General features: G+C 44.0%; 1 protein-coding gene across 1 annotated transcript; it reads left to right on the top strand.

Annotated features, from left to right (window-relative positions):
- Positions 1–11,158: 11,158 nt before the first annotated feature.
- Positions 11,159–27,525, top strand: LOC124968054 (transmembrane domain-containing protein TMIGD3-like). The gene is given in 7 exon segments (XM_047530439.1): positions 11,159–11,887; positions 20,616–20,662; positions 20,665–20,712; positions 22,181–22,528; positions 24,025–24,091; positions 24,906–25,006; positions 27,016–27,525. Coding segments are annotated over 7 exon segments (1,035 nt in total). The 5' UTR covers positions 11,159–11,534; the 3' UTR covers positions 27,087–27,525.
- Positions 27,526–27,806: the final 281 nt, after the last annotated feature.

Raw genomic sequence — 27,806 nt, forward strand, 5'->3', positions numbered from 1 at the left:
CAACTAAAAATGTTTTTAAAAAATCAACAAAAAAAGTTGGTTCTTAGAAAGAACAAACAAAATTGATAAATGCTTAGCCAAGCTAACCAAAAGAGAAAAAAATAGAATTATTAAAATCCATAATGAAAAAGAAAATATCGCTACAGACATGACTGAATGTAGAGGATAATCAGAAACTATTTTGAAAATTTATACTCCAATAAGCCAGAAAATCTTGAAGACATCGATAACTTTTTAGAAATATATTACCTACCCAATTAAACCAGGATATAGAGAATTTAAACAGAGCAATTTCATGTAAGGAAACTGAAGAAGCCATTGAAAACCTACCAACAAAGAAAACCCCAGGACCAGATGGATTCTCACCTGAGTTCTACCAGACCTTTAGAGAAGAACTCATACCAATCCTCTAATTATTCCATGAAATAGAAAAGGAGAGACCCCTTCCAAACACATTCTATGAAGCTAGTATCCACCTGATACCAAAACCAGACAAAGACACAAGGAAAGAAAACTTCAGACCAATATCCTTGATGAACATGGATGCAAAAATTCTTAATAAAATACTGCCAAATTGCATACAAAAACACATTAAAAAGATAGGGCATCATGAGCAAGTGGGATTCATTCCAAGGATGTAATTTTTTTCAACTTACAGAAATCAATAAATGTAATTCACCACATCAATAGACTTAAAAGAATCATACAATTATTTCAATTGATGCATAAAAGCATTTGACAAAATACAGCATTCATTCATGTTCAAAATACTATGAAAAACAGGGTTAGAAGGAATATACTTCAACATTGTAAAGGTTATATATGACAAACCCAAGGCCAACATCATTCTAAATGTAGAGAAAAACTTTTTGAAAAGATTCCCTCTAAAAGAAAGGAACTGATGTGATCCTATAACTTGTACGATCAGAAAAATGAGAAATTATACTCCATTTATTTTGATTAACTAATCAAAATGTGTAAATGCATTCTACTGTCATGTATAACTAATTGGAACAAATACAAAATTATTTAAAAAATAAAAAAAGAAACAAGACAGGGACGCCCACTTTTTTTTACCACATCTATTCAACATAGTTCTTGAAACTCTAGCCAGAGCAATTAGGTAAAAAAGTGAAATTAAAGGAATACAAATAGGAAAAGAAGAGCTGAGGATATGTCCCTATATTTAGAAGACCCCAAAAAAACTACCAGAAAACTTCTAGACCACAAATTTGAATTCATAAAAGTAGCAGAATACAAAATTAACACCCAGAAATCAATGAGAGTCCAATAATCCAGCTGAATCAGCTGAAAGAGAAATTAGGAAAACCATCCCATTCACAGTAGTCTCAAACAACAACAACAAAACTTGGGAATCAATCTAATAAAAGAGGTGAAGGACTTCTACAATGAAAACTACAGAACACTAAAGAAAGAAATTGAGAAAGACCTTAGAAGATGGAAAGATCTCCCAGGCTCTTGGATAGGCAGAATTAATATTGTCAAAATGGCCATACTACCAAAAGCACCATACAGATTCAATGCAATTTCCATCAAAATTCCCATATAATGTTCCTCTTAGAAATATAAAAAGCAGTCATGAAATTCATTTGAAAATATAAAAGGCTCCAAATAGTCAAAGCAATCCTTAGTGAGAAAAGCAAAGCAAGAGGCATCACAATACCAGACTTTATAGTACAGAGCTATAGTAACAAAAATGGCATGGTATTGGCACCAATACAGGCAAGAAAACCAATGGAACAGAATAGAAGACATAGATACAAACCCACATAAATACAGTTACCTCATATTAGAGAAAGGCACCAAAAACTTACGTTGGAGAAAAGATTGCCTCTTCAACAAATGGTGTGGGGAAAACTGGAAATCAATATACAGTAGAATGAAATTAACCCCTATCTCTAACCCTGCACAAAACTCAAAGTGGATCAAAGACCTAGGAATTATACCAGAAACCCTACATGTACTAGAAGAAAGTGTAGACCCAACACTTCAACATATTGGGTTAGGAACCGACTTCTTTAACAAGACTCAGAAAGTGTAAAATCAAGAATCAATAAATAGGGTGGCATCAAACTAAAAAGCTTCTTCACAGCAAAGAAAACAAGAGCATGAAGAGAGAGCCTACAGAATGGGCTAAAATCTTTGCCATCTGCACCTCAAATAGAGTGTTAATTTCTAGGAAACATAAAGAACTATAAAAAACTTAACACCAAAAACCCAAATAACCCAATCAACAAATGGGCAAAGAAACCGAACAGACACTTCACAGAAGAAGATATACAATCCATCAAAAGAGGAAATATGAATGGTCAACAAATATATGAAAAAATGTTCAATATCTCTAGCAATTAGAGAAATGCAAATTAAAACTACACAGATTTCATCTCATTCTAGTCAGAGTGGCAGTTATCAAGAATATAGGTAACGGCATTGGTGAGTGTGGGGGAAAAGCACACTCATACGTTGCTGGTAGGACTGCAAGTTGATGCAGCCACTCTAGAAAGCAGTATGGAGATTCCTCAGAAAACTTGGAATGGAACCACCATTTGACCCAGGTATCCCACTCCTCAGTATATATCCAAAGGATTTAAAATCAGCATACTACAATGGCACAGTGACATCAATGTTTATAGCAGCACAATTCACAATAGCTAAGCTATGGAGCCAAACTAGGTGCCCTTCAACAGATTAATGGATAAAGAAAATGTCAAATATATACACAGTGGGATATTACTCAGCCATAAAGAAGAATGATTTTATGGCATTTGCCAGTAAATGGATGGATCTGGAGATTACCATGCTAAGTGAAATAAGCCAGTTCCCAAAAACCAAAGGTTGAATGTTTTCACTGATATGAAGAAGCTAACCCACAATAAGAAGGGGTGGTTGAATAGAAATTCAATAGATTAGACAAAGGGGAATGAAAGGAAAGGAGGGGGAATAGGAAGAGGAAAGATAGTGGAATGAATCTGACATAATTTCCTATGTATATATATATGAATACACCACAGTGAATCCCACCATCATATACATCCATAAGAATGAGGTACTAATGAGAATAAGATACATTTCATGTTGTATAATTATATCAAAATGGATTCTACTGTCATGTATAACTAAAAAGAACCAATTTAAAAAACAGAAAAGCAGCCCCCTTACTGGGGAATGAAATTTATCAAATGATCTTACATGAATATATAAATATGTAACAAGGAGGCCCACTATTATGAACAATTGTAATGCACCATAAAAATGATCTTCATAAAAAAAAAAAAAAAAAAACAACAAAAAGCAACCTCTTTTCAAGCACTAAACTTCTCTGAGAAAAGTGTCCTATCAAACTTTATTTTTTGGTACTACGGATTGAACCTAGGAGCACTCTACCACTGAGCCTCATCCCCAGCCCTTTTTATTTTTTATTTTGAGACAGTCTTGCTAAGTTGCTGAAGCTGTACTTGAGCTTGTGATTCTCCTGCCTTAGTGTCCCAAATTGCTGGGATTACCGGCATGTGCCCCTGTGCCTGACTTCTCATGAAACTTCACAGAGACATAGCAACATGATATCTTCAATTATGATGAAATGCCGAGACATACTTTTAGGACAGTTTTCTCTATTAACCTTTAATAAAAAGTAGGGGAATAAGGTTATGTGGAAAGGCAGTTCAGCAGGGAACTAAAGTAACTTGTCTCAGGATGCCACTGTCTGGTCCTGGATTGGATGCAGCAGTAGGGAGGGGAGAGCACAGAGGCAGGGAGGCCAGCTGCTCTCCACGGGTCTGTACAACAATCTTAGCTGAGCTTTGGTAGGAGCTGGAAAGCAGACAATCAACACAAATCGACACAAAATGTGCTGCTCCCAACAGCTGGCCCAACCAGCTGAATCAAGTCTTACCCATTAGGATAAGTGAGTTTCTGCCCCAAATGGCATAATCAATAGTAGACTGCCCTTATATGGTTTATTGGAAAGAACCAGGGTTTGAAGCCAAGATGGACTTGGGTTTAGGTCTCAGCTCTGCCACTTGCTGCCTGTGTTGCCCAGAATAAGTCACTCAGCTCTCGCAAGCCTTTGTTTCCTCATCTGTGTAATGGATGTCATCATGCATACTCGCAGGGCTGATATGGGATTGTCTAAGTGATAGTAAAACACCCAGCAAGTTGCCTGGTACTTGTCAATTGGCATCCTGTCAATGGCAGCTCTTAGGAAACTAATAATGGAAGGTCTCAGTGGAGTAGGGAGGGAGGACACATGCCATCAAAGTAGGGAAGGTTACTTGTCTATTACTATGGGAGGAGGGTTTGCATTCAATTCATTAAGGAGTCATTAGGTGGAAGTTTAAAGAAGCGATGGGGGAGGGTGGGTTTCAGGACATGCCCTTGCTATAAATATGTAGGATCAGCAGTTGTTCTATTCAGAGCTCATTCCTGCACCTGCTGGTGTTTATCGCCTGGGGAATGACATTGGGATCCATGGTGGGCCATGCAAAATCACAGGCTGAGGCTCTATCACTGAGGGTACACCTATTGTGGGTGATTAGGAACGTGGGCTGTGAGAGGAGACCCAAGGGGGTTGGTGAAGAAACCCAAGGGCATTTAGAGAAGTCAAGGGCTCCGAAAGACAAAAAGCACCCCAGAGAGGCCTGGAAAATGATCAGTGGGCCTGTGCCCAATGAAAGAGGAAGATAGGTCAGAGATCAGCGGGTGCCGAGGGAAGGACAATGAAGTACACTGGCAGGTAGCTAAAAATTCCAGGAAGACCTCCTACTGGCAACCCCTCCCAGATTGCCTTTGTCTTCACCTTGAATGTGGACACCAGGGCGCTGCGTCTCATCAGTTGTACCATCCTGAGCAGATCACTCAACCTCTGCCTCAGTTTCCTCCTCTGAGATGCAATACTACTACCTGAGTTATGGAGTTTTGTTAATTTAATGAGGTGGAGTGTGTGAAGAGCTTTGAACACCAAAACACCAATACTGTTTTTTGTTTGTTTGCTTGTTTGTTTTGTACTGAGGACTGAACCCAGGGCACCTAACCATTGAGGTGCTTTTTTGTATTTTAGAGACAGAGTGTGAGCTCCCTGAGTTTCTTAGAGCCTCCCTAAGTTGCTGAGACTGACTTTGAACTCATGATCCTTCTGCCTCAGCCTCCCAAGCCACTGAGATTGCAGGCATGTGCCACCACACCTGGCCTAATGCTGTTTTTATTAGGTTGCTCATAGGTTTGAAAGGCAAAGCAGCTTCTCAATGCTTTTTGAGTCAAGAGAATTGGATTTGGTACCATCCTGGAATATTCTGTGGGATTGGAGTGCATGTAGGCAGTTGGCTACCGATCTTTGTCTCCCTTGCTGCCCTTTAGTTCTCACTTTTCATCATCTGCACCATCTGAGATCATTGACTAAACTGTGTTTGAGGTTCTCATTTGCTTTATCAGTGGCAGCCCCATCCCGAGTGGCAGTGGAGACGTGCTGCCCTCTGGTGGCCACTGCTGAGCATAGCGCTCAGCAAGGACGCAGGAATAAGTTTTTCAGGCGCTTGAAGCTGATATTACTGCTTAAGACTCAGGCGGTTGAACGACTTCCTCATTTTTTGAGTGCCTAGATCCTGGAACAACTTTAGGATTAGCTGAACTCTCTTCTAGATCCTCCACTTGGGGTAGGAGGCCTTCGGATACACTCTGTGTGGGTGGGTGGGGTGTGGGCACCCTGTACAGGTTCCCTTCCCTGGCCAGGCTTTCTTGTAACTTGGGGCAAAGGACCCTTACCCCTACTTCCCAGCCTTCACCTCTTCCTACTCCCTCAGGCCAGTACTAAGCCTCACGTCCTCCCACTTATGGCTTTGCAAGTCCCGAATCCTTGGCCTCACCTGGAAAGACCAGGCCTGTGTAAGAAGACCCTGGCAGCTCCAGAACAGCCTCTGGAGGAAGCTGTGGGAGAGACCTAGCCTTTTCCCTCTGGCTTAGCAGAGAGGCAGAGAAGGGAACGTAGTGAGGAGTGGGCATGGTGGGCGAGCCACCTTTTGGGGTGACTCTGAGCACTGGTTCTTTCGAAGCCTCTGCTGTTGGCTTGCAAACATAAAGCTTTGTAAAAATATAGGCTTTGGGGAAGTGGTGATGGAGCCAAGAGGAAGTGAGCAGACTGATTTTGTGCAGTCCAGTCAGCGAAAGAGTCCTGGGCAGCAGCCACCATCTTCCGCCCGCCTGCTGCCCGACATCCGGTCCCGACAGTTTGGCGACCAGTTCTAGGAGCTCCAGAAGTCCTTTCCCCTGACTTCTCCAAACACTGTGCCTTGCTGTTATTGGAAGTGGGCAGCTAAAGTTTTCTAGGCTTTTCTGGGAAGCTGCAAAAGATCCAATGAATTGCTCTCGGGCCAGCCCCTCAGGATGTTAAACAGCACTCCAGGAGCAAAGTTGCAGCTTTGTGCTTGAGCTTTGTCCAGGTGCGTCAGGTCCCTGGAGGTTCTGGACCAGGGTGTGGGACTGGTGAGGGCTTTCGCTGTGATTTAGGCCTATGATATCCTCCAAGAGCCTTGCCCCTGCAATGTACACTTTAATTTTTTAAAAAAATATATTTAAAACATGTAGGAAAGGAATTAAGCGCATGAATAGTCACAGTATTGACTGATTCTGGTGCCCCCACCATGGTCTGCTATGAAGTAGTTAGGATACCCAGGGTGTCTTGAGAGCACCTGCAACAGCTCAGTGTTGTTTTCACCTGCTCATGTGCTTTGGGTGTGTTGCAATACAGTGCACCTTCTTAAGTAGAAATGTTTGGTTTTAACAAATCCTCTTCACATAGACAAACTGTGAAAGATTCTCCCAAACAGAGGATACACTAAGATGCAAGTAGAAATGAACATTTTCAGAGCTGTCAATTCTCTGAGTTCAAGTAGAAGCTATTTGTAAACCCTGGAGTTGAGTTCTTATAGTAGAGCTGAAAACTGGCACCACTCTCCTTCTAGGTGGGAAAATCTCCTGGATCACTGTTCACTTATACTCTGTTGCTCTATAAAAAATTGTTTTGCACTCTTATCCCATAAATGGTTTTCTTTCTGACCCAGAGCTCCCCTTGAGGCCCATCGGCACCAGCAGCTTGATTGTGCAATCATCTCTGGTTCTGCCATCTCTTTTTAACTCTGAGCAGTTGCCAAGCATTATATGCTTTTGTTTTGTTCCCATAATTTTCATGGTCACTCTCTTTTCCAGATCTGAGGATACTGATCTGTTGATATTGATAATAGAGCAACATCAAAACCAGGGGCTCCTTGTACTTGTGAAAGCTTCATATGGTTGGTTGTTCCCCCACTTGGTAAAGGCTGTCATTCAGAACCTGGGCTCTGAAGCCACCAGCCTGGGTTTGAACACCAGCTCTGCCCTTCCTTAGCTGTGCTCCCAGGACAAGTGATTTAACCCTTCTGAGCCTCCTCTTGTTCAGCAGTAATGACAATGTCTTTTCCATCAGAGAACACTGAATAAGACTATGCATTAGAAAATGTCTAATATGGTGCCTGGCTTCACAGAGTGTACTTGACAGTTCTAGCTGATTTATTATTGTCATTATATACCTGTGGGGGTTTCTGCCACGTCCCACATGGATGAGAAAAGGGTTAACTGCCGGAGAACGATGGTGGCTATAAATCAGTCAATTACCCATAAACTTTTCTAATCAATAAACACACAAGAGCCAGTACTCTTTTTTAAATGGGAGCGGGGTGTGGCGAGTCTGACCATACCAGATTTGGCCTCTAACAACATAGAGTAGCCCACCAGTCTTTTATTTATAGACACACAGGTAAAGGGGGCTGGAATGGGAGGGGCTTCTGTGATGGACAGGATGGGATGGAGTTAGAGTCATTTGCTCAGGGAAACTATCACAGAACTAGACAGGGAACCACTCCCACAATGCCACAGACTCCCTGGCAATCTGGGACAGACCTCCGTGTCTGCCAGTTCCGAGAAGTCAGGCCTCTGTGTCCTGTGGCTCAGCCTCGTCTGATTCTGCTAGATAAGGATGGAGCCCCACATATACCCAGTGCCAGTTATGCCACCTGCTTCACTGAGGTGCTTTCCTATTCATGCATCAAAAATGTATTGAGCACCCTCTATCTGCCAGGTATCATGATAGGGGCTAGAAATGCAGGGATGAAGAGGGATGTCTCAGCTCTCTAGGAACTCGCAGGCTAACAAGGGAGGGTTCATATAAACTGAACATGGAGGTGACCCTGGGAAGAGCCATGTCAGGGAAGTTTCCTTCCAGGCCTGTTTCTAGGTGGACTCCAGGAGACCGGCCCTCTGGCCAGGCCAAGAGAGGGTGGGTACAGGGGAGAAGAAGTGAAAGAGAATGACCCAGCTACAGGTCCCTGGGCGTGGTGGGATATATGGTTTCTAGGGGAGAAGCAGGTGGCAGGAGCCTGCAGAGGCTGCAAGGCCCCATTGTGGGCAGGTTCCCAATGAAAGCTATTCCAAGAAACGTGGACGTGATCCCGAGGCAATATGGAGACTAAGTGGCTTTGAAGTTGAGGACTGGCCATCCTGGGATGGTTTCAGCAGTATCATTCGGGTCACCTCTGGAGCATGGGTTAGGGACCAAGGCCAATAAGGGGCAGTGAGGCAAGTTAACTAAGCCTGACTGTGTGCTGTGAATGCAGGTGGTGGAACAGGCAAATGAAGTGAATTTTGCCCTGGTCCCTGTCTGTTCTCTTTCCCAGCTAGCATTTCAGTTGTTAATCTAAAGTGAACAGGACACTTAGGGTCCATTCACAGACTGAAATGGGAAGCGACTGGTAAAGCCTTGATCTTCACCCCTCAAATTTTCCCTGAGCAGCGATGGACTGTGTCTCTTTAGAAAGCACCAGCAACTCCGGAGGCTGAGGCAGGCTGATTGCGAGTTCAAACCCAGCCTCAGCAATAGCGAGGTGCTAAGCAACTCACTGAGACCCTGTCTCTAAATAAAACACAAAAAAGGGCAAGGGATGTGGTTCAGTGGCCAAGTGCCCCTGAGTTCAATCCCTGGTACCTGCCTCTACCCCCTGAAAAGGAAGCATCAAAGAAGGGCCTGCCTTATTCACAGAAAAAGGAACCCTAAGGTATGTGCAGAGGCTTCAAGGCAGAATTCCCAGGTGGGAAGAGGTGGCTAAGTTGGTGGCCCCAAGTAAGTCTCCTGCCCCTCCTCTTCCAGTGGGTTATTCTCTCCTGGGTTATCTAATCTTGAACACAGACCCCTTCCCTTGATTTCTCTACCTCAGCTGAGATAGGCTGGTTCCAAAAGAGCCTGCCTAGGTAATAAAGGAGAACAAAAGGGGAAAGAATCTGAAAGCACAAACTGACCGGGTTTCCAGATCCATGTGTCAGACATGTTGCTAATGATGCCAGTCCACCAGTCCACTTCCAGGGGCTGAGCAGTCACTTAGCACTATTCCTGGCTTCAACCACCTTTCCCTCACTCCACCTTCTTAACCATAACTATGCACCGGGGTTCATCAGTTTTTTTCTTGCTAAACGTAGGAGTTGCCCATTGCGTAACCAACACTCCTTTGACAGCAAACCTGTGCTCCCGCCTCGCCATCGGGCCTGCTCCATCCATACTCAGCCTCACAGGATGGACTGTGCTGAGGCAGACCCCAGGAAGCCAGACCCCTTCAGGAAACCACACGTTACCTATACAACAACCAAGCAACACGACTCATCCCTACACAGGAAGATCTTTGTCTCTTATAAGGTTATCTGGTGCCACTGGACAGTTGCGAGGCAGGTGTTAGGGAGTTTTTCTTTTCTTTTCTTTTTTTTTTAACTGTGATTGACCAAGATTCAGATTGCTTTACAGTAAGAAAGGCATTTGTCATGCAGCATGGTAGAAATTTCCTTCAGTAGCTTCCTCTTCTGAAACATAGATAAGGAAAGCAGTTGTGGTAGAATCACGAATGAGAGGCCACATGGGAGGCTCGTGAAGTTTTGCAAGGCCCAGCAGTACAAGGATGTTGGCACAGCAAACATTAGAAATAAGCTGGAGAGGACTGCCCGTGAATGTCTGAGGAGTTTGTTTAAGGAGAAATGACACATCTGGGATGGGTGAGCATGAGTAGATCAGCTTGGACCAATATGAGACACAGAAGGGGGATCATGGACTGTGCAGAACTAAAGAAGAGGACCCCAACAGGCCTCCCAGCCAGGCATCTCTCAAGTGCCTCATTGAAAAATATTGGCTGGAAAACATATATAGGTGCCTAAGGTGAAAATTACAAACTCTTCATCCCACTCTGTGAGCTTGGGTCCAAGAGTTCCTTCTTGCTGTCTCTCTAACATGCCTGGTTAAAATGACTTCTGTGGGCAGCACTGAGAAGCACCTGGACCAAATAACAATTGCATTCAAGTGTTTGGTTTCCAGAAGTTGGGGGCCAGGTGAGCAGCTTCAGGGAAAAGGGGTTTGGTATCTGGACAGAAGCCTATTCCTGTGGGGTGGGACTGGGGTTTGGGCTTAGGGAACAAGAGTGGCAAGCTATGCCATGTGATTATGTGCACACCTTACCTTTCCTCTTTTTTTCTACACAACTGGTTGTCCTCTTATCTGGCTGTTCCTCAAATAGGTCTGACACAGGCCACTGCTAGTGTGAAGGCATCTGAGACTTTTCTGGGGGATGAGCTGGAAAGAAGAGATGGGGGCTCTGCAGCAGTGCTCACTGGATGTGCTGAGTTTTTGTTCTCCTGAGCAGGGATTCTTTGCTTGTCCCTCTGACAAAGGATTCTTGATACAGAGGCTGGGTACCAGCTGTGCTCAGCAGTGAGTCTACAAGTGCAGCTGAATTCTCAGTGCTTGCTATTATGCACCAAGAATAAGTTCTGGCTGAGGTTAGGGTGCTGTTACCAAAATCTAATTCTTATTCCTCTGCTTCTCCTATGTGTCTTTATCATGGGATCTTTCTGCTAGGCAAGCAGAAAGCAAGGATATTATATAGTCAGTGCTTCCAGCTCCTCCTCCACCCAAACCTATGCTCTCTCCAGTCCCCGAATGAATGGATTCCGATGTGTATCATCTTGAGCCTCTTCCATGCCACTCACGCCACCTTCTGTTGCTTTTTCCATCTTTTTGCTTAAAGTTCCTGGCTCTGTACTTCCTCTTGGCCTATCTCACTTCCTGAAACACCCTGAAGAGGGTTGCTTATCTTGATGGGGCTTGAAAAGCCCGGTGGGGACCGGGGGCAGAAGAAGGCAGAGGCCTTGAGCGTGTCTTGTCTCAGGAACTAAAAACAGCAACACTTTTGGATTTAGTACACAATGAACTGTACTTCGGGTTTCTGGGAGGCCAGGGATGTATGGCCCACACAGGTGCTGGACCTGGGCATCCTGTGATGATCCTTTCTAAGAGAGCTCTCCAAGAGATTGCCCCACCAGAGAAGAGAAGCAATGAGCGAGCTGTGAGTTTCAGACTGCTGCGTGTGGACCTCTAGGAAGACGTCTGGCAAGAGCTGGGTTCACTCGCTGATACAAATCTTGCTGGGTCACCTGGGAGGCTTCTCTGGGACAGGATGATGTCTGACAACAGCACTACCCTGCTGTGGGTCAAAATTCCCTACATCGCCATGGAGGTTTTCATTGGGCTCTGTGCCATAGTGGGCAATATGCTGGTCATCTGGGTGGTCAAGCTGAACCCCAGTCTGAGGACCACCACCTTCTTTTTCATTGTCTCCCTAGCCCTGGCTGACATTGCAGTTGGGGTGCTGGTCATACCTTTTGCCATTGTCATCAGCCTGGACATCCCAATGTACTTCTACAGCTGTCTTTTCATGTCCTGCATGCTGCTGATCTTCACCCATGCCTCTATCATGTCCTTGCTGGCCATCGCTGTGGACCGATACCTGCGGGTCAAGCTCACGGTCAGGTAACCTGCTTAAAGAGGGGTGCCACAGGGGTAGAGGTGCCTGGGAGAGGGGCTACAAAGCTCAGATGGCAGACTTTTCCAGTAGAAATGAATTCACATTGGCCCTTGAGGTTGAAAGAGGACAACGAATGACTTCTCACTGTATGGTCTGTGAGAGTTTAGGAATGATGAGCTGAAACTCAGGAAGGAAAAACAGAGGAGTGTTCTCAGAGGAATGTTCTAATCCCTTCTCTCTGACCCTGGGTGTGTGCTCAGTCCCTAGAGCAGCTAAAAATAGAGAAAACTGGATGCATCTTTAGTAGAAAATCTCTTGAGTTTTAGAAATGAGAAAAACCTACCACAAAGATACTTTAGGAGAAATAGGAAGACAAGTAAGAGGAGATGCACAGAAGGCTGTGTTGCTTTGCAAATGTAGGTTAGTATTTTAACTTCTCTTCCTATTCTGTGCCTGCCACAATGTTGAGAAAGGGATTTTTGAATATATATTTTCTTTTTCTTCTTCTTGGGAGGTATGAAAGATCCCCCACCCCCCTGAAAAAAAAAAGTTTCTCCTTTGTGCAAAGAACATGTGACTATATGAGGAGAACAGACTGCCAAAAGGAGAAATTGAATTCCTCACATGTCCTAAATTGCATTGGTCTTGTGCTTCTTCTCTCTTCTCTTGGGGAGAGAGTCTGTTGAGGGAACTTGCAAAACTTTAGAGGTAAACAAGTCTGGGTTCAAATCTCTGATCTTGCGATCTGACCTTGGGCAAGTTGTTTAACTTTCTCAGTTTCATTTCCTCATCTGTATCATAAGATGATGCTCTGGTTAAGATGCTCTGAGCCAGACTCACCTCCTTTCAATTGCATATGTTACTTGTCTGTGATTCCTTTTAATTTTTTTTATCTATGAAATGGGGATAATAATTGCATCTTCCTCATCAGCTTCAATGTGAAGTTCTTAGAAAATTCCTGTTACATAGTCTATGCTCAATAAATGGTAGCTATAAGTAAATGGTAGCTATTCTTTTTATCATAAATATATCTCCAGTTGGTTGTGAGTGTTAATTGAGGAAAAGTCTACTGAGTCGATAGCACTTAACAATTAGTTTTCCTCTTGCCATCTGTGTAGATTGTTGTCAGGAGGGACATTTCAAGGAGAAATGGTGAGTCACTGGATGGGTCTGGTAAGGGCTCCAAAGCACTTCAACACGACATGGGAACTCCATTGATTCATGTAACTCAAACACCAAGTATGGATGCCATGTGGATAGAGACACAGGGGCAGGCACAGGGAGAGGGAAGAGAGGGGGAGGCATAGTGTAATTTATGAGCCTCTGTGCAACAGCCAGAAAAGAGTGCAGAGCACCGCAGGCAAGCATACATGGAAGAGATAGTTTCTCACCAGGTAGTTGAGCCCAGGAGACTTACATAAATCTTGCATGCTAGGAATTGAAAAATTTCTGGGCTGCAAATGGAGCCATGAGTGGGGCAAGCAAACACCTGACTCTAGACAGCACATCCCTGACCCATTCTAAATGGTTGTTCTTCAGAAAAGTCCTCACTGAATTTTTCTCTAATCAGTGCCTACTCATCTTGTCTTAGCCAGAATCACCACAGACTATTAGAGCTCTCCTCTTTTAATAGGAGATTGGGGAATTGTGAGGGTGTGTGCTTCGCCCCACCCCCACTCCTTTACCATCTCCACAGTTCCTACTGTGAACTCACTGACTCTTTTCCATTCAAACAGATACAGGAGGGTCACCACTCAAAGAAGAATATGGCTGGCCCTGGGTCTTTGCTGGCTGGTGTCTTTCCTGGTGGGATTGACTCCCATGCTTGGCTGGAATGGGAAACAAACCTCAACGTACCCCCAAAACGACACCTTCCTTCCATGCTGTTTCCGTTCTGTCATGAGTATGGAGTACATGGTCTACTTCAGCTTCTTCACCTGGATCTTCATCCCTCTGATCATCATGTGCACCATCTATCTGGACATCTTCTGTGTCATCCGGAACAAACTCAATCAGAGCTTTTCTGGCTCCAAAGAGACAAGGGCATTTTTTGGACGGGAGTTCAAGACAGCCAGGTCCCTGTTTCTGGTTCTCTTCTTGTTTGCTCTGTGCTGGCTGCCTTTGTCCTTCATCAACTGTATTATATACTTTAACATTGAGGTGCCAGAGTATGTGATGCTCCTGAGCATCCTACTATCTCATGCTAACTCCATGATGAACCCTATCATCTATGCTTGCAAAATAAAGAAGTTCAAGGAAACCTATTTTTTGATCCTCAAAACCTATAGAGTGTGCCAGTTCAACCCAAGCCCTGAGCAAATTTCTGGGTAATTTTCCATGAAAGATGCCTCTTTGTCTCCTTGACCTTTGAATTCAGCATCAATGCTGTGGGCCTATCCCTCTGGGCCCTTCCAGGTACCCTTGACTCCTTCACTAGGTGGGTAACCTAGTGAAGGTTGTTTGCCTGCAGTGATACCATTACGACTACCCTCTTCCTCCACTCCAATTTTTTTCCCTTGTTCTTCTCTAATTCAATTTTCTGGAGGCTTGACTTGAGGGAAAGTGTATTAATGACCATGTTCCTCCTTCCAAAACAGGAGAAGTCATGGAACTTGAAGGGTGTCTGCTTGATTTACCAACAGGAGGTTCTAATTGGGCTGGACACTTATGTGATGGTGACTCATTTCTAGAAGAGAACCTGCTCTCAGAAGAGTCCCAGGAGAGGGTGGGAACAGAAGGAGTAAACTGAGTTGAATGGGACATAAACTGCTACATTCACCTGTGGATGTATTTGAGTAAATAAAAGATGATAGCTAACTGTTGTATAGCTCTCTGCTGGTCACTTGGGGCTTGAAGACCCAGCTTGCTGCTCTGGGCATTCAGCCTGCTTGTTACCTGGAGCAAGATGACATGATCGCCTTCTTACCTGTTGTCCCAGGACTTCCTGCTCCCTATTCCTGGGCTGATCAGAGTGCTTGCCAGCTTTATGAACTATTCATCTATTGTTAGAAAAAGAGCCCTGATCATGTACCCTAGTGTTTCATTCTAATAGGGGTAGTGGATGTAGGGCAAAAAGAGACAACAAACAGTTATTCGTTGAACACTTTCTCTGCACTAAGCATTCAGTTTACACTATCCCCTTTGGTCCTGGCAATCTGTGAGGTAGGTCCTGCAACTATTTTTTTTAATCTCCACTTCACAGAAAAAATAAACTGATGCCATGGAGAAGTAACTGGTTCACACAATTAACAAGCAGTAGATTTAAACTCAGCTGTGCTCTGTGGGAAAAATTCAAGCTTCTTGCCACTTATTCTCAGACATAAAGGAAGAGCTGGTAACTTCAAATCCAAACTCCCAAGTTCACCTCATGTATTATTAACGGATGGATGGGTTCAAGCTACAAAGCATATATGCGAGGACTGGTGGGTGTTTGGCTTTAGCTGCTTATGCTGATTTTTACTTAATCAGGATATTGACAGGACAAGTGTCACTCATTACTGTCCAGCATTGAGTGTGGCTCCAGGCATCTCTGGTTTGGCCTCCAAATCTGCAGCATTGTTTAGGTGCACACTCCCAAGACAATGTATTAACTTGACAAGTGCAGCAAGATGAAAATTCCAATTAAACAAAGAGAATAAGTGTATCTTAGCCATTCCTGAAAATTTTTCCTAAACCTAATCTTAGGCCAGAGCCTGATAACCAAATTTATCTTGTTAATATTTCATTTTAGCAAAGGGTCCTTATTTCTCCTTTTGTCAGTTCAGGAAGAATCAAGATTTTCTTAATTTTTGGTTTTAGTTAATGGGCATCTCCAGGAAGAGGCCCTGAGTTCATAAACTCTGCCCAGTTGGAGAATTAATGGGAAGTGCCATAGAGCTCTCAGTTTCCTGGTAATCTTCAAACCATAACTCTAACCCAGTTTCTGTAGCAACATGTAGCCCTTGTCCACCCTTTAGTTTTTGGAAACTGGATTTAAAGTGACTACTTCCCTCAAGTCAGAAAAACTACTGCCCTGGGTCTTTTGATGTCATTAGAAAAGCTATAGCTCCTGGGTTCCAGAAGTGCTTTTACTTCTCTCTCTTCTCTCTTCTCTCTCTCTCTGTCTCTCTCTGTCTCTGTCTCTCTCTCTCTCTCTCTCTCTCTCTCTCTCTGACACTCTCTCCTCTCTGATTGCCACAATGGCTTGCAGGGAGTTGTATTTTTTGTCAAATAGGAATCTCCTGAGATAATGAGATAAGGCGTTCCACTAACCCAGAGGAAGCCCATAGAGAGAAAGTGCCTTTTTAGAGTAAACTCAAAAAGATGAACCAAAAATCATTGGTGAGGAGGTTGGTTAGAAATAGGGAGATCCACCCTGGTTTCAGGTCTTCGGCAGCCAAACAGTAAAGGGTAGCTGTGGGCTTTTGTTCTAAGGGAGTAGGTTGAAAGACCACCCAGACAAAACAGATCTTACTTTCCTGTCCTCTATATGAAGAAGCTAGAACAAAGGTCAATGTTGAGTAACTGGGATTGCTTATCTTTCAAAAGTATTATTATTTTATGAAGTCAAGTGTGAAAATAAATGAAGACCAGCTTACTGAGAATAAGCAAAGGCTTGTTATTCTGAGCTTGTTATAGCAAAGAAACTGACCATCATCACTAGCCTTTGGAAGAGGCTCGCAGGTGGGCAGAGGAGTGGGAAGGCTTTATAGTGCTGTGGAGAGAAAAGATAAACATGAAAATTTTAATGAGTTTATCTGAGCATTCAACAATTCATAAACTGGGCAGCGCTAGACAGCAAGTAGTTGAGGACAACACTGAGAAGGATTGTGGTGGGAGACTTTTAGAAGGCATTTGTGGAAGCAAGACAAAATATATTTGTATAACTGATCCAAATACTTTTAATCATTTGCAGTGGGAAGTTGGAAATTAGATGCCAGTTGAATGGTTTCTGATTAATCTTAAGTGTTGTTCTATCGTTTACATTGAGTTGGTTTCAATTTGACAATGTAGGAACTCAAGGTGCTGGAGCCACTGCAGTCCAGGTAATTTTTTTTTAACAGAGGGAAAAAGGGAAGACTTCAACTGTGTCCTAATAAGAGGATGTTGGCATGGGGAATTTGTAAGCTAACTGAATTGGGGGCATTTTGTGTGATTGGTTGAGGGTGCATATCTGGTTGGCAGTGGCGACAAAAATCAGGTAATGACTGGGCACAGTGGCATGTGCCTGTAATCCCAGCAGCTCAGGAGGCTGAGGCAGGAGGATCGTGAGTTCAAAGCCAGCCTCAGCAAGTAAGGTCCTAAGGAAGGTCCTAAGCAAGTTCCTAAGCAAGTTGGTGAGACACTGTCTCTAAATAAAATACAAAAAGCACTGGGGATATGGCTCAGTGGTTAAGTGGCCCTGGGTGGTTCAATACCTAGTACAAAAAAAAAAAAAATTGGGGAAGATGTCACTTTATTAGTTATATCCTGGAAATTTGGGGGGAATCTTTATAGGATGATTGTTTGGCTTCCGGAAATGTCACTAGAGATAACAATCTAACTTCCTTTAAGCCTAACTTAGCACAGTTGGTTTATGGTGTATTATAGATAAGCTGTTGGCTTCTTGAGCAGGTTGCTGCAGGTTATGAGTCAGGCTGTTTTTACATACAGTTTGGGCATTGTTCACATTCAGTTTCTTACAACTGAATGCACATTTTCTAGAGAAACTCTGCCCTTAGTTACTATAGCCTGCTAGGAGGAATAAGAAAGCTTGGGCTGCATCTTGCCCCAATCACTCAGATGACACAGTATGTAAAGTCTTCTAGTAAACTCTAAAGTGCATACAACTTTACAGTATTGCTGCAGTTGGGGAAGCAAGCATACTGCAATGGAAAGAGGGTTTTCTCTTTTCATTTCATTTTTGTTGTTGTTGTTGTTCCCTTTACCCTCCCCAGATTTAGCATCAGATCCCAGTAGCTTTATTGGGTGTGTGAACTTGGGCCAGCTACTTAAACTTCTGAGCCTCATTTTTCCTCATTTGTAAGATGAGTATAGTAATACTCAAGTCAAAGTGGTTTTTGTTTTTTACTTCTTATTATGGATAATTTCAAACATACAAAGCGGAGTGACTAGAATAATGAGTCTTAAATATCTGCTATCCTGCCTAAACAAGGATCAATATACGATCAACCTTGTTTCATTTATGGCCACGCCCGCTTGCCTTACCCTATTGTCTTGAAATTCTGGACATCAAATGATTTTATCTGTGAACATTTTGGTTTGTATTTATAAAAGGTGCTTTAAAAGTTATTACTCAGCTTATTCTTAGCACCCATTTTCCTTCTTATTGACACATATAGAGTAAAAATTAATTCCAGCCTGCAGATGGAGCAGTGGAACTAATAAGTAATACTCAGAATGCTAGGACACACATCACTCATTCTCTGTAACTCTAGCCCTCTCATTTGCTTTACTTCTTCACATCTTGGGCATTTTGCTGATACCCATTTGTGCATAATCTGTTCTCTTTCTGTTGGCATTTTTGTTTTTTTGGTTTCATGATGCCATCTCTGACTTATACTGTTTTGCATAGAGCATTGACAGAGAGACTGCTTTAAAAAATAGGACTACATTATCTGTATTAATTATTCATTATAGCATATGGGATTAGTCCCAAATTCAGAGATTTATGAAAATAAGGCTTTATCATCTCTTGTGTTCTCCTGTCCATGAGTCAGGAATTCAAGGGGTATTTTGGTTGGATGGTTCATGCTCATGGTCTCTCATGAGGTTACTGGGCCTGCAGTCATCTGGAGGCTTGATTGTTCCTGGAGGATCTGCTCACAAGGTAGCTCTCACATGTCTGGTGAACTGATACTAACAAGTTGGTTCCTTTTCACCTAGGCCTCTCCATAGCCTGTTTGAGTCTTCAGGACATGGTGGTTTACTTCCCCAAGAGGGGGCAGAGTAAGAGACTAAGGTAGAAGTTGCAAACCTTTTATGATCTAGCATTTGAAGGCTACATCATGTCTGCCATATTTTGTTGCTCACAGGTCAACCTGTATGATCAGTTTCAGACTGACTATTTAAGGGAATATACACCAGGACCCATCTTAAAGACTGGCTGTAGCAATACCATGATCACATCTGAAACAAAATGAACAATGATTTCTTAATATTTCTTATCAATATCAACTCTCTATCCACTGTCCAAATGTCCTGAGTTGTTTGGTTGAAACATGATGCACATAAATTACATTTATTTGTCCCTATGTCTCTTTAATCCAGTTTAATCTGTAGGTTTGCCTTCCTTTCCTCTTTCTCCCCATGCAATTTGTTTGTCAAACTCAGAGGTTTTTAATAAGAGTAAATGAGTTAATGTAGGCAAAACACCTACCATGATACAAGCTCACTGCTGGCCCATATGCTGAGTTCCTGTGAGTTAGAGGAAGGCTCTCCTTTCTTGAGGGAAGACATTGCATGATCTAGAAAACCATCCACATCTGGCTCTTGATGGGAGTGCTAGTTCTGAGGTGTGATAAGTAGTTCCCAGTTTAAATTCAAGGAATTAAGGGGGTTCAAGAAGTCAATCTTAAAACTAGAGGTCAGAGCATGAGTCCCATTAGGAATCAGGAGAAACTGCTGCTGCTGCTGCATAGACAGAACCCCTTGATTTGCCCTGGCTCTATTGTCACGACCTGTGTGACGTTTATGCAGTTTCCCTGAGCTAGGGCAATGAGTCAGATTAGAAATATTAAATGTACGAGAAATTTAAGAAACACTAGACATGGAAATAAGTGCAAAGCAGGATCTGATGGGGACCAGCTTTGATGGAGACTGGGTCTAACAAAGAACAAGGACTGGCAGTTTATAGGTAGGAACATCAAAGGGTTTCAGTGTGACAGGTTTGAGGAAAACAGGACGATGATGAGAAAAACAAGCTGTTTGGGGCTTGGCAGTTTACGCCCACCTCCTCTCTACCTCTGGGTGGCTGCATTTGAACCTCAGGCTATCTGAGCCAAGGCAGGATGTTGGCATAATCTGAGCAGTCTTGATCGGTGGAATTTCACTGAGAGTTCCCGGAAAAGCAACCCCTCTTCCTTATGACTCAAAAGACTTCATAATTCACACATGGCCTCTGACACTCCGTGTAGGAAAGTTCTCAAGAATTTTGGAGACTGCAGCCCTGTCTGCTGACACCAAAATAATCACATCTCTACCTGCCCCCGTGTTCCAGATTCAGACACAACTGCTACTGACAGCTGGCATGCTCCACTCCTAACCACGTTCCCCAGGTGAGCTGCAGCATCCCCTTGGGAGTCAGTTTAGGTAGGAATTTTGCTGGAATTCCCCCCACCTGGATAGGCACTGGGTCTCAAGAGTGGTGAAAGGGCAAAAGCAGTGGCTTCTGATGAGACCCAGAGCACTAGCAAGACAGGGTGCGGTTGCACACATAAAGCGTGCCAGCAGTGATGTGTGCATATTGTGTTTTTGAGAGTCTACGAAGCCCCATTGTGCCAGAGTGGACTTATCCAGGAGGGGTGTCTCCATTGCTATCTTTGGCTCTGTTGGGAAGCCCAGACTTTTCCTAGTTGTCCCATAAATAATAAGTTTACATTGGTGAATGTCATCACTCTGATGAGGAACCATTGTTCAGTGGACAATTTGGTTACCTATACAGCCCAGTACTACTTGGTTGTTCCCACTTTTCACTGACCTCTCCAAAGATGGATAAAACTCTTAAGCTCAAACTCATCTGTTTTCTTCGAACAGATCCAGAATTCCTGAGGTCCTTGGGTTCTTCCTCTTGTTCCAGTTGAAGGTCCAGTCATGGGGCTCTTCATTCTGCTGTCCTTGGCTCTTCTTTCAGGTAAGATGTGAGGAGGGAACATTTCTGCCCTCCAGGCGGGTGACCTTCCCAGAAACCTTGCATTTTCTTCTCCTTTCCTATTTGGAGTCTCTGCTCTTTAGCTCAAGCCACCTAAATGGGTGGGAAAATAAAAGGTGAAAGCAGGTCTTGTCCCTATTAATTCTTGTGCCTACCTCAGATAAGAGGATTGTGGGGAGCTTGAAACCCTCGGCTAAAATGTGGGTTCTGTTTTTCCTCTTTCAGTTTACTTGAATTCCCCTTCCCCTCCCTTTTCCCTCAAAAATATTTGTGCAGATATGTGGCCACACCACTTTTCCCTTCTGCCCATGCCTGACACCAAAGATGGGACTCAGGATGGGGCATGCCGTGCTCTGTCACCCCTCAGCAGTGTCACCATGGGAGTTGCTGCCCCTGTCTCTGGGTCAGCGTCAGTGTGCCTGTCCTGAGGATTATGCAATCCTCCCTGTGGAGTTTTTAGGAGAACAAATGACATTTAGCATGTGTCCATGCTTTGCCCGATGGTGATGTCCCCATAAGCTACATTTGAGGCAGCTTCTGGGGGCCCCCAGCACACAGCAGCTGGAGGGCTGAGAGGGATGGTCTCTACCATGACATCTCTTCCTTTGCTGGACCTGGTGTGCATGAATTCCTCATTAGGCAATATCCTGACATGATGGAGGTGCCCATGCTGGTCTTGTATGGACCAAATAGTAAGTTCCTGGCTCAGAACCTGCATCCCTCTTTTTTCAGCCCTATGCAACCAGCAGAAGCCTCCAAACTTTTCACTTTAATTTTGAGGCTGCCAAGGTAAGGTGGGCAGCCAGGGACAGATGATGTGCTGACAGTGAACCTTGGACTCTTTCAGGCTCCCTGCCAGGCAATGGTGAGAGGCCTGCAGCGCACCATCCCTTAGACCAGGAGTAGAGACTTCTCAGGGGTTGCCATGTTGGTTTTCTAGGGCTGCCATAACAGAATACCACAATCTAACTTAAACAGCAGAAATGTATTTCCTCAAAGTTATGGAGGATAGAAGTCCAAGACTGAGGTACTTGCAGATTTTATTTTATTTTGATGCTTTTCTCCTTGGCTCATAGTAGCTACCTTTTTGCTGTGACTCCACATGGTTATCCTTCTTTCCATGTCTTAATCTCTTTTTTACTTAATAAGGATGTCAGCCATGTTAGATTAAGGACTACCTCTCATTGATCCTACTTTAACTTGATTACCTCTTTTAAAGGCCTATGTCCAAAGATGGTCATATTCTGAAGTATTGGGGGTTGAGACTTCAATATAACCAATTTTAGGGGAACACAGCTCAGCCCATAACAGCTGCCTACCAAAAACAGGCAATAAAAACCAGGCTCCAATTCTTTAACTATCTTTCAGGTGGGCAGGTGGGCAGGAGCTGCAGCATGTTTGGAAGAATAACAGGGTGTGTGTGTGTGTGTGTGTGTGTGTGTGTTCACAGATGCCATGGTCATGGACAAAAAGGTGAAGGAAAGTTTTGTGCTGGGCACAGCTTCTGCCATCTGCAACTATGATGCCTACTATAAGGACCACACCAAATATTGGTGCCGAGGCTACTTCCGGGATTACTGCCACATCATTGCTTTGACTCCCAACAGCACAGACCGTGTGGCCCTGAAGGACACAGGAAGTCAATTCATCATCACTGTGTCCTGCCTGACCAAGGCAGACACAGGCTGGTACTGGTGTGGCATCCAGCGAGACTTTGCCAGGGACGACATGGATTTTACAGAGCTGATTGTGACTGACAACAGAGGAGGCCAGGCCAATGAGTTTTGGTCTGGAAAAGGTAAAGGCCATCAGGGGTCTACTTGGGTAACCTATGGTGGGGGCATTTGTTGGTGTGATAAAATCCCACAGAAGATATGAGTACCATTTCAAGCTCTCCCCTGGTTCTCTGGGGGTGGCCTGGTCTCTCCCTCCAAGGTATTGCAGTCATGGATGATGCTGGGGATTATTTGGGAGTCTGGGGAAAGGGAGTGTGTCTGGTCCCTGGGACCACTGTCCACTGTTGGAACATCACTTCCCTCATGGCAATCTGGTTGATGGGAAGGCTAATGGGGTCTCATAGGTATGAGATCTCTGTGTTGATGGTCAGCTTCTTGAAGAGTGACACAGGGTGCACAATGTGACCCAGGTGCCCGGAAATTGTCAACTTAAATAATAATCTACATGGATAAATACTGTGGTCAAACCAGTCAATATCTGCTTTTACTTATAAGGAATGCAGTCTCTGCTCAGAGGTCACTGGGAGGGTGTGTGTGGGACTGGAACCTACAGGGACAAATCCAGTGGAACCAGTCCTTTGCAGCTTTTGGCCAGAGCTAAGATAGGGGTCTCTGCAGATGCTCACTCATAAACTCCTTCTGCTGAATGCTGGAAACCTCTTTTTGCACCTGAAAGTCTCTGTCTTTTGGGAGAGGACTTATGGAAGGTACTGGCTGTTCTTTTTCTCCTGTGACTTCTTATTGTTTCTATTTCTAGAAGCAAATCTTTATCACAATCTGGAGCACAATGACAGTAGGAAAACAGACCAGAGAACTTAAGGGAACTCCCCTCTACTCCTTCCCGAGCTGGAAAGAGATCCTTGTTCACACTGGACCTACTGGAACTTGACCCAGGGTCACATGGAGTGTGTGGAGTCATTCACACCTGCCCAGCCCCCGTCTTCCTGCTTTGTGTGCTTCTGCTTTTATTTCACTATAGAGCCTGCCCTGAGTTTGAAGCTCAGGATGAGAGAAATCCATCTAAATGTATTCTTCAGTTTAGATAAACAGACCCCTCCTAGATCTTTTCAGAGGACATAATGTTGGGTGACTTTGGTGGGACTTCTCCCACTGAGTTCTTTGTGGTTGTCAGAAGCATGTGACAATTACATCACCTACTGATCTGTTCTTTAAGCCTGAAACTGGCTATCTGGTGCCTCAGATGTAACCTCCTATGGACGTGGTCCTCAGCCTGGGTCTCTAACCATGGGCTATTTGTATTCCACACGGAGCCTTCATACAAATCTGGAAAAGGTGTTTTAAGAGCATGGAGTCCAGTGGCAGGGCACTTGGCTTACCAAGTAGACCGTGGCCTGGAGCGCAGCCCCTACCTGTCCCCTCAGTCTTGTTCCCTGTGCAGGGCACATTTATACGACTGTGCTTGGTGCCTTTCCTTTGCTAGAAGTCAAAAGGAGCTCACTCTCTGGAGATTGAGAATAGTGGGTAGAGCAGCAGCCAGAAGGCAGAGGAAGGACCTGGTATGGGCCTCACTCACTCTCAATAATCCTTTCTGATACAGACTTGCCAGGCCACAAGAACAGAAGTTGCAGGGCTTCCAGAGTCATCCACAAAGCCGACCGCTCCAGGTGAGTGACAATCCTAGAAGATGGATGGGTTTGGAGGGGAGCGGAAGGGAGGGACACAACAACACAATATAGTGATTGACTAGTTTGCACTTGCTACTTTTCAGCTGCTTATTGTTTTTCCATCTGAACTGCATAGCCTCAATAGGACTATGTGGCTTCTTTAAAACAAACAAACAAACAAACACTATTTAGTAGAGCTCTTGCCTCTCATGCACAAGGGCACAGGTTCAAGCTCTAGTACCTCAAAAGGAAAAATATATATATAAATAGTTTAGGACTATTGTTTGGAAGCAGCAAAACTTGCCTTTAGCTACTTTAATTTAACCCAGAGGGTGTTTATTTTAAGAACAGAGCAGTGTCTCAAATGCAGGGGCTGGGATGTGGCCACCTCAGAAATTGTCAGGAGTATCAGCAGGACTTCATCTCCCTCGCTAATCTACTACTCTTGTATGTTTTTGTTTCTTTTTCTTTCTGTACTGATATTTCTTTTATTCCCCCCTTTCTTCTTCTGCCACAAAATACGGCATCTTGATTTACCACATCCCATTCATGAGACTGGGCAGTTTGAGACCTCATCCCAGTCCCCAGTTAATTTCTGAGGAAAGGGTTCACTGGCCCAGTGTGATCAGATGTCCACCAGGTCTAGGCATGTGTGGTCCAGGGGCAGAGTCACTTTAAAGAGATATAGTTCCCAGGAACTCTGTGGTCGGGTTGGGAGGGGTAGAGTGCAGACCTCAGAAAATGTGAAATGGAGCAGAAAGCCAAAAAAATGGTTCCTTCCAAGGGACATGAAATTGGCTCTGATTCCTTCTAGGATGTCCATTCTTATCATTTGCATACTGCTTACCAGTTTGGGGATCATCTCTATAATTAGCCATTTGTCCAAGAGAAGGAGAAGTCAAAGGAATAGAAGGGGTAAGTAGCCTTTGGGGGTGGGGGTGAGGAGGACAGGAATTAAAGCCAATGAAAGGAGGTCAAGGAGCAGTTTCCAGTGAATGAATGTGACCCTCCTCTTATTGTCTATTCACCTGGAGACCAAGGTGACCAGTCCATGGGCTGGAGAAGATATCTATATCATGGTGACAAAGGCATCATTAGCCTTCTTAGCTGAAGATGTGTGTAGACAGGGAGGAGGGAAGTCCTGAGACCACCACAGCATGTCCTCCATGTCTGGAGGGTCATCTGCCTCCCCAGCACACAAGCTTTGGGTGGCAGACTTACTCCTTGATTGAAACTTTTTGCTTATCTGGAGTTTTTGGAGCCAAAGTCCCTGTTAAAAGAAGGAGCTTCTGGGATCCTGGGTAAGCAGGCGAGAGAGGTTTCTTAGAGAAGGGGTGGGGTGGGAGGGGTCCTTCTCTGGGGTCTTAACCTTAGTCTTGATGCAAGGAAGTTGCCCTTTAGCTTTGTGTCTCCTTTTTCCCTTGGGTGGCTACAGGTAAAGGCCTTGCTAGAGGCCCCCAGAACAGCCATGCTTCTCCTGTGAACCCCACACCCTTGGTAAGTTCTGTTCAGAGACCTGTGCCCCACAGCAACCTGGTCTTCAGGTCTCCCCACGTCTTAAATAGAGAAGAGACTGTGTGATTTGTTCATCTTTGTTCATCAGAGGCACCAGTGCTGGTCTTACTGTCTGGAAGATCCTCTAGCCACCATGTGGTGGTTCTGCTAAGCTCTGAAATGCACACAAAGCAGAAATAACAGATGCACGTGCCTCTGGTCAACTTTTTTTTTTTTTTTTTAATGCTCAAACATGTTAGGCAATGAAGACTGTAGAAATAATTATAAAATAAACCCCACCCTTCTCTGGGTATAGAAATGTAAAAGCAACATTTCAAGGAAAGAGGGAAAAGCAAACTGTAATGTGAGACACATGAGTCTGCAGCCCGGAGAAGCTGAAATCCAAAGCCGAGACTGCGAGGACTTGTGCTCTCCCTTGGGTATTCTGACCTGTGGCCAGAGTAGGAAGCCTGAGAAGCCAAGTGGCAGCTCCCATGGCGTTTCTGGCTGTTAGTCCTCTAGGAGCTCTGGGAGCCATGGAGGTGGGGGATGTGGACAAAACAACACCTTTCTCTGGTCTGCCAGTGACCACTCTCTCTGCGACACAATCGTGTTCTATGTTTTTTCAAAACAACTTCTTCATCACTGTTTTAAAGCATGACCTTGGGCAGCCCTTTACTTTTTTTTTTTTTTTTTTTTTTTTTTTTTTTTTGCAGTGCTGGGGATTGAACCCAGGCCTTGTACTTTTGAGGCAAGCACTCTGCCAACTGAGTCATCTCCCCAGCTCCATCCTTCACTTTTTTGAACCTTTTACATTTTCTTTTTAAATTGGATCCCCCATTCCCATACTAGCCAGGATTTTCCTTTCATTTATTCATTCATTCAGTAAGAACCATGTTGGATGCTGGATGTAAGGGTGAGCAAAATAAATGAGTCAGCCTACATGGAGCTTGTGGTATAAAATGGGAGGGAGACAAACCACCACACAAACACATAAATGTAAGATTGTCAGTTGGAGTAAGGGGAAAACACAGGGTGCTATGAAAGATGAGACAGTGGAGGCCAGCACTATGTGTTTAGCAAGGAGTTCAACAAGCTGCTTCCATCAAGTCTGCTTCCTCCCACTAGGGCAATTAAAGTGCAATAGCCTGAAGCACGGGCCCTGCTAATTTTGACATTCTTGGGTTCTAAAGAACCCAGTTGCATTCACCTCATCTAAGCTAGAGAGAGGCCAAATCCCATGGGCCAAGCTTTCCCACTGACTAACCAATGAGTTTCACAGTAATGACATCAGATTTCAGCCCTGAAAACCAACTTTGGTTTTAGTCCCCATGAAGCTCCCATGAGAGGGCTTGCAATTTTTGCTACAGAACCATTCAGGTAGGCAACAGATCTCAACTTAATTTTCCTTTTTCTATTCCCCAACAAAGTAGGCAACCCTCAGAAGCTCCTCCTATATGTCCTGACTCCAAAGGAAATGGCTCATACTGAACAGATGTGACTGAAGATTTCGTTTATTTAGTTCATAAATGAGAACTAGTATCACCATGACAACTGTCCCACATCTTGGGGACTGATTCTGATCTCTCAGAAGGACCCTCTAAACTCGCCAGCAAATCATTTGCAATGGGTTAACAATGGTGACAGAAAAGCTGTGGTAAAACACACTGAGCAAAGCTGCAATCGAATAACATCTCCAGATCTTAGTTCTCATGCATCTGGGTCAGGGGGTCAGAAAACCACTTTTATTTGTTATCCAATAAATTTCTGATCAATGTTTAATGAACTCCAGGGTATGACTAACTCTCCCAGGATATTACTGGAAAAATCATTTCTTGAAAAGTTCCTTAAAAAGTACAATATTGGGGCTGGGGATATAGCTCAGTTGGTAGAGTGCTTGCCTCGCATGCACAAGGCCCTGGGTTCAATCCCCAGTGCACACACACAAAAAAAGTACAATATTCCAGCCAGGCAGAGTGGCATATTCCTATAATCCCAGCAACTTGGGAGGTGGAGGTAGGAGGATTACAAATTCAAAGCCAGCCTCAGCAATTTAGAGAGGCCCTAAGCAACTTAAGGGAGTCCTAAGCAACTTGGGACCCTGGTTCAAAATAAAAATAAAAAGGGCTGGGGATGTGTCTCAGTTGTTAAGAACCCCTGGGTTCAATCCCTGGTACCCCCCAAAATTATAATCTCCAATTTATTTCTGAATTGGTATTAA

This window comes from Sciurus carolinensis, chromosome 1 (assembly GCF_902686445.1).
Source record: "Sciurus carolinensis chromosome 1, mSciCar1.2, whole genome shotgun sequence".
In the NCBI taxonomy this organism is placed as follows: domain Eukaryota; kingdom Metazoa; phylum Chordata; class Mammalia; order Rodentia; family Sciuridae; genus Sciurus; species Sciurus carolinensis.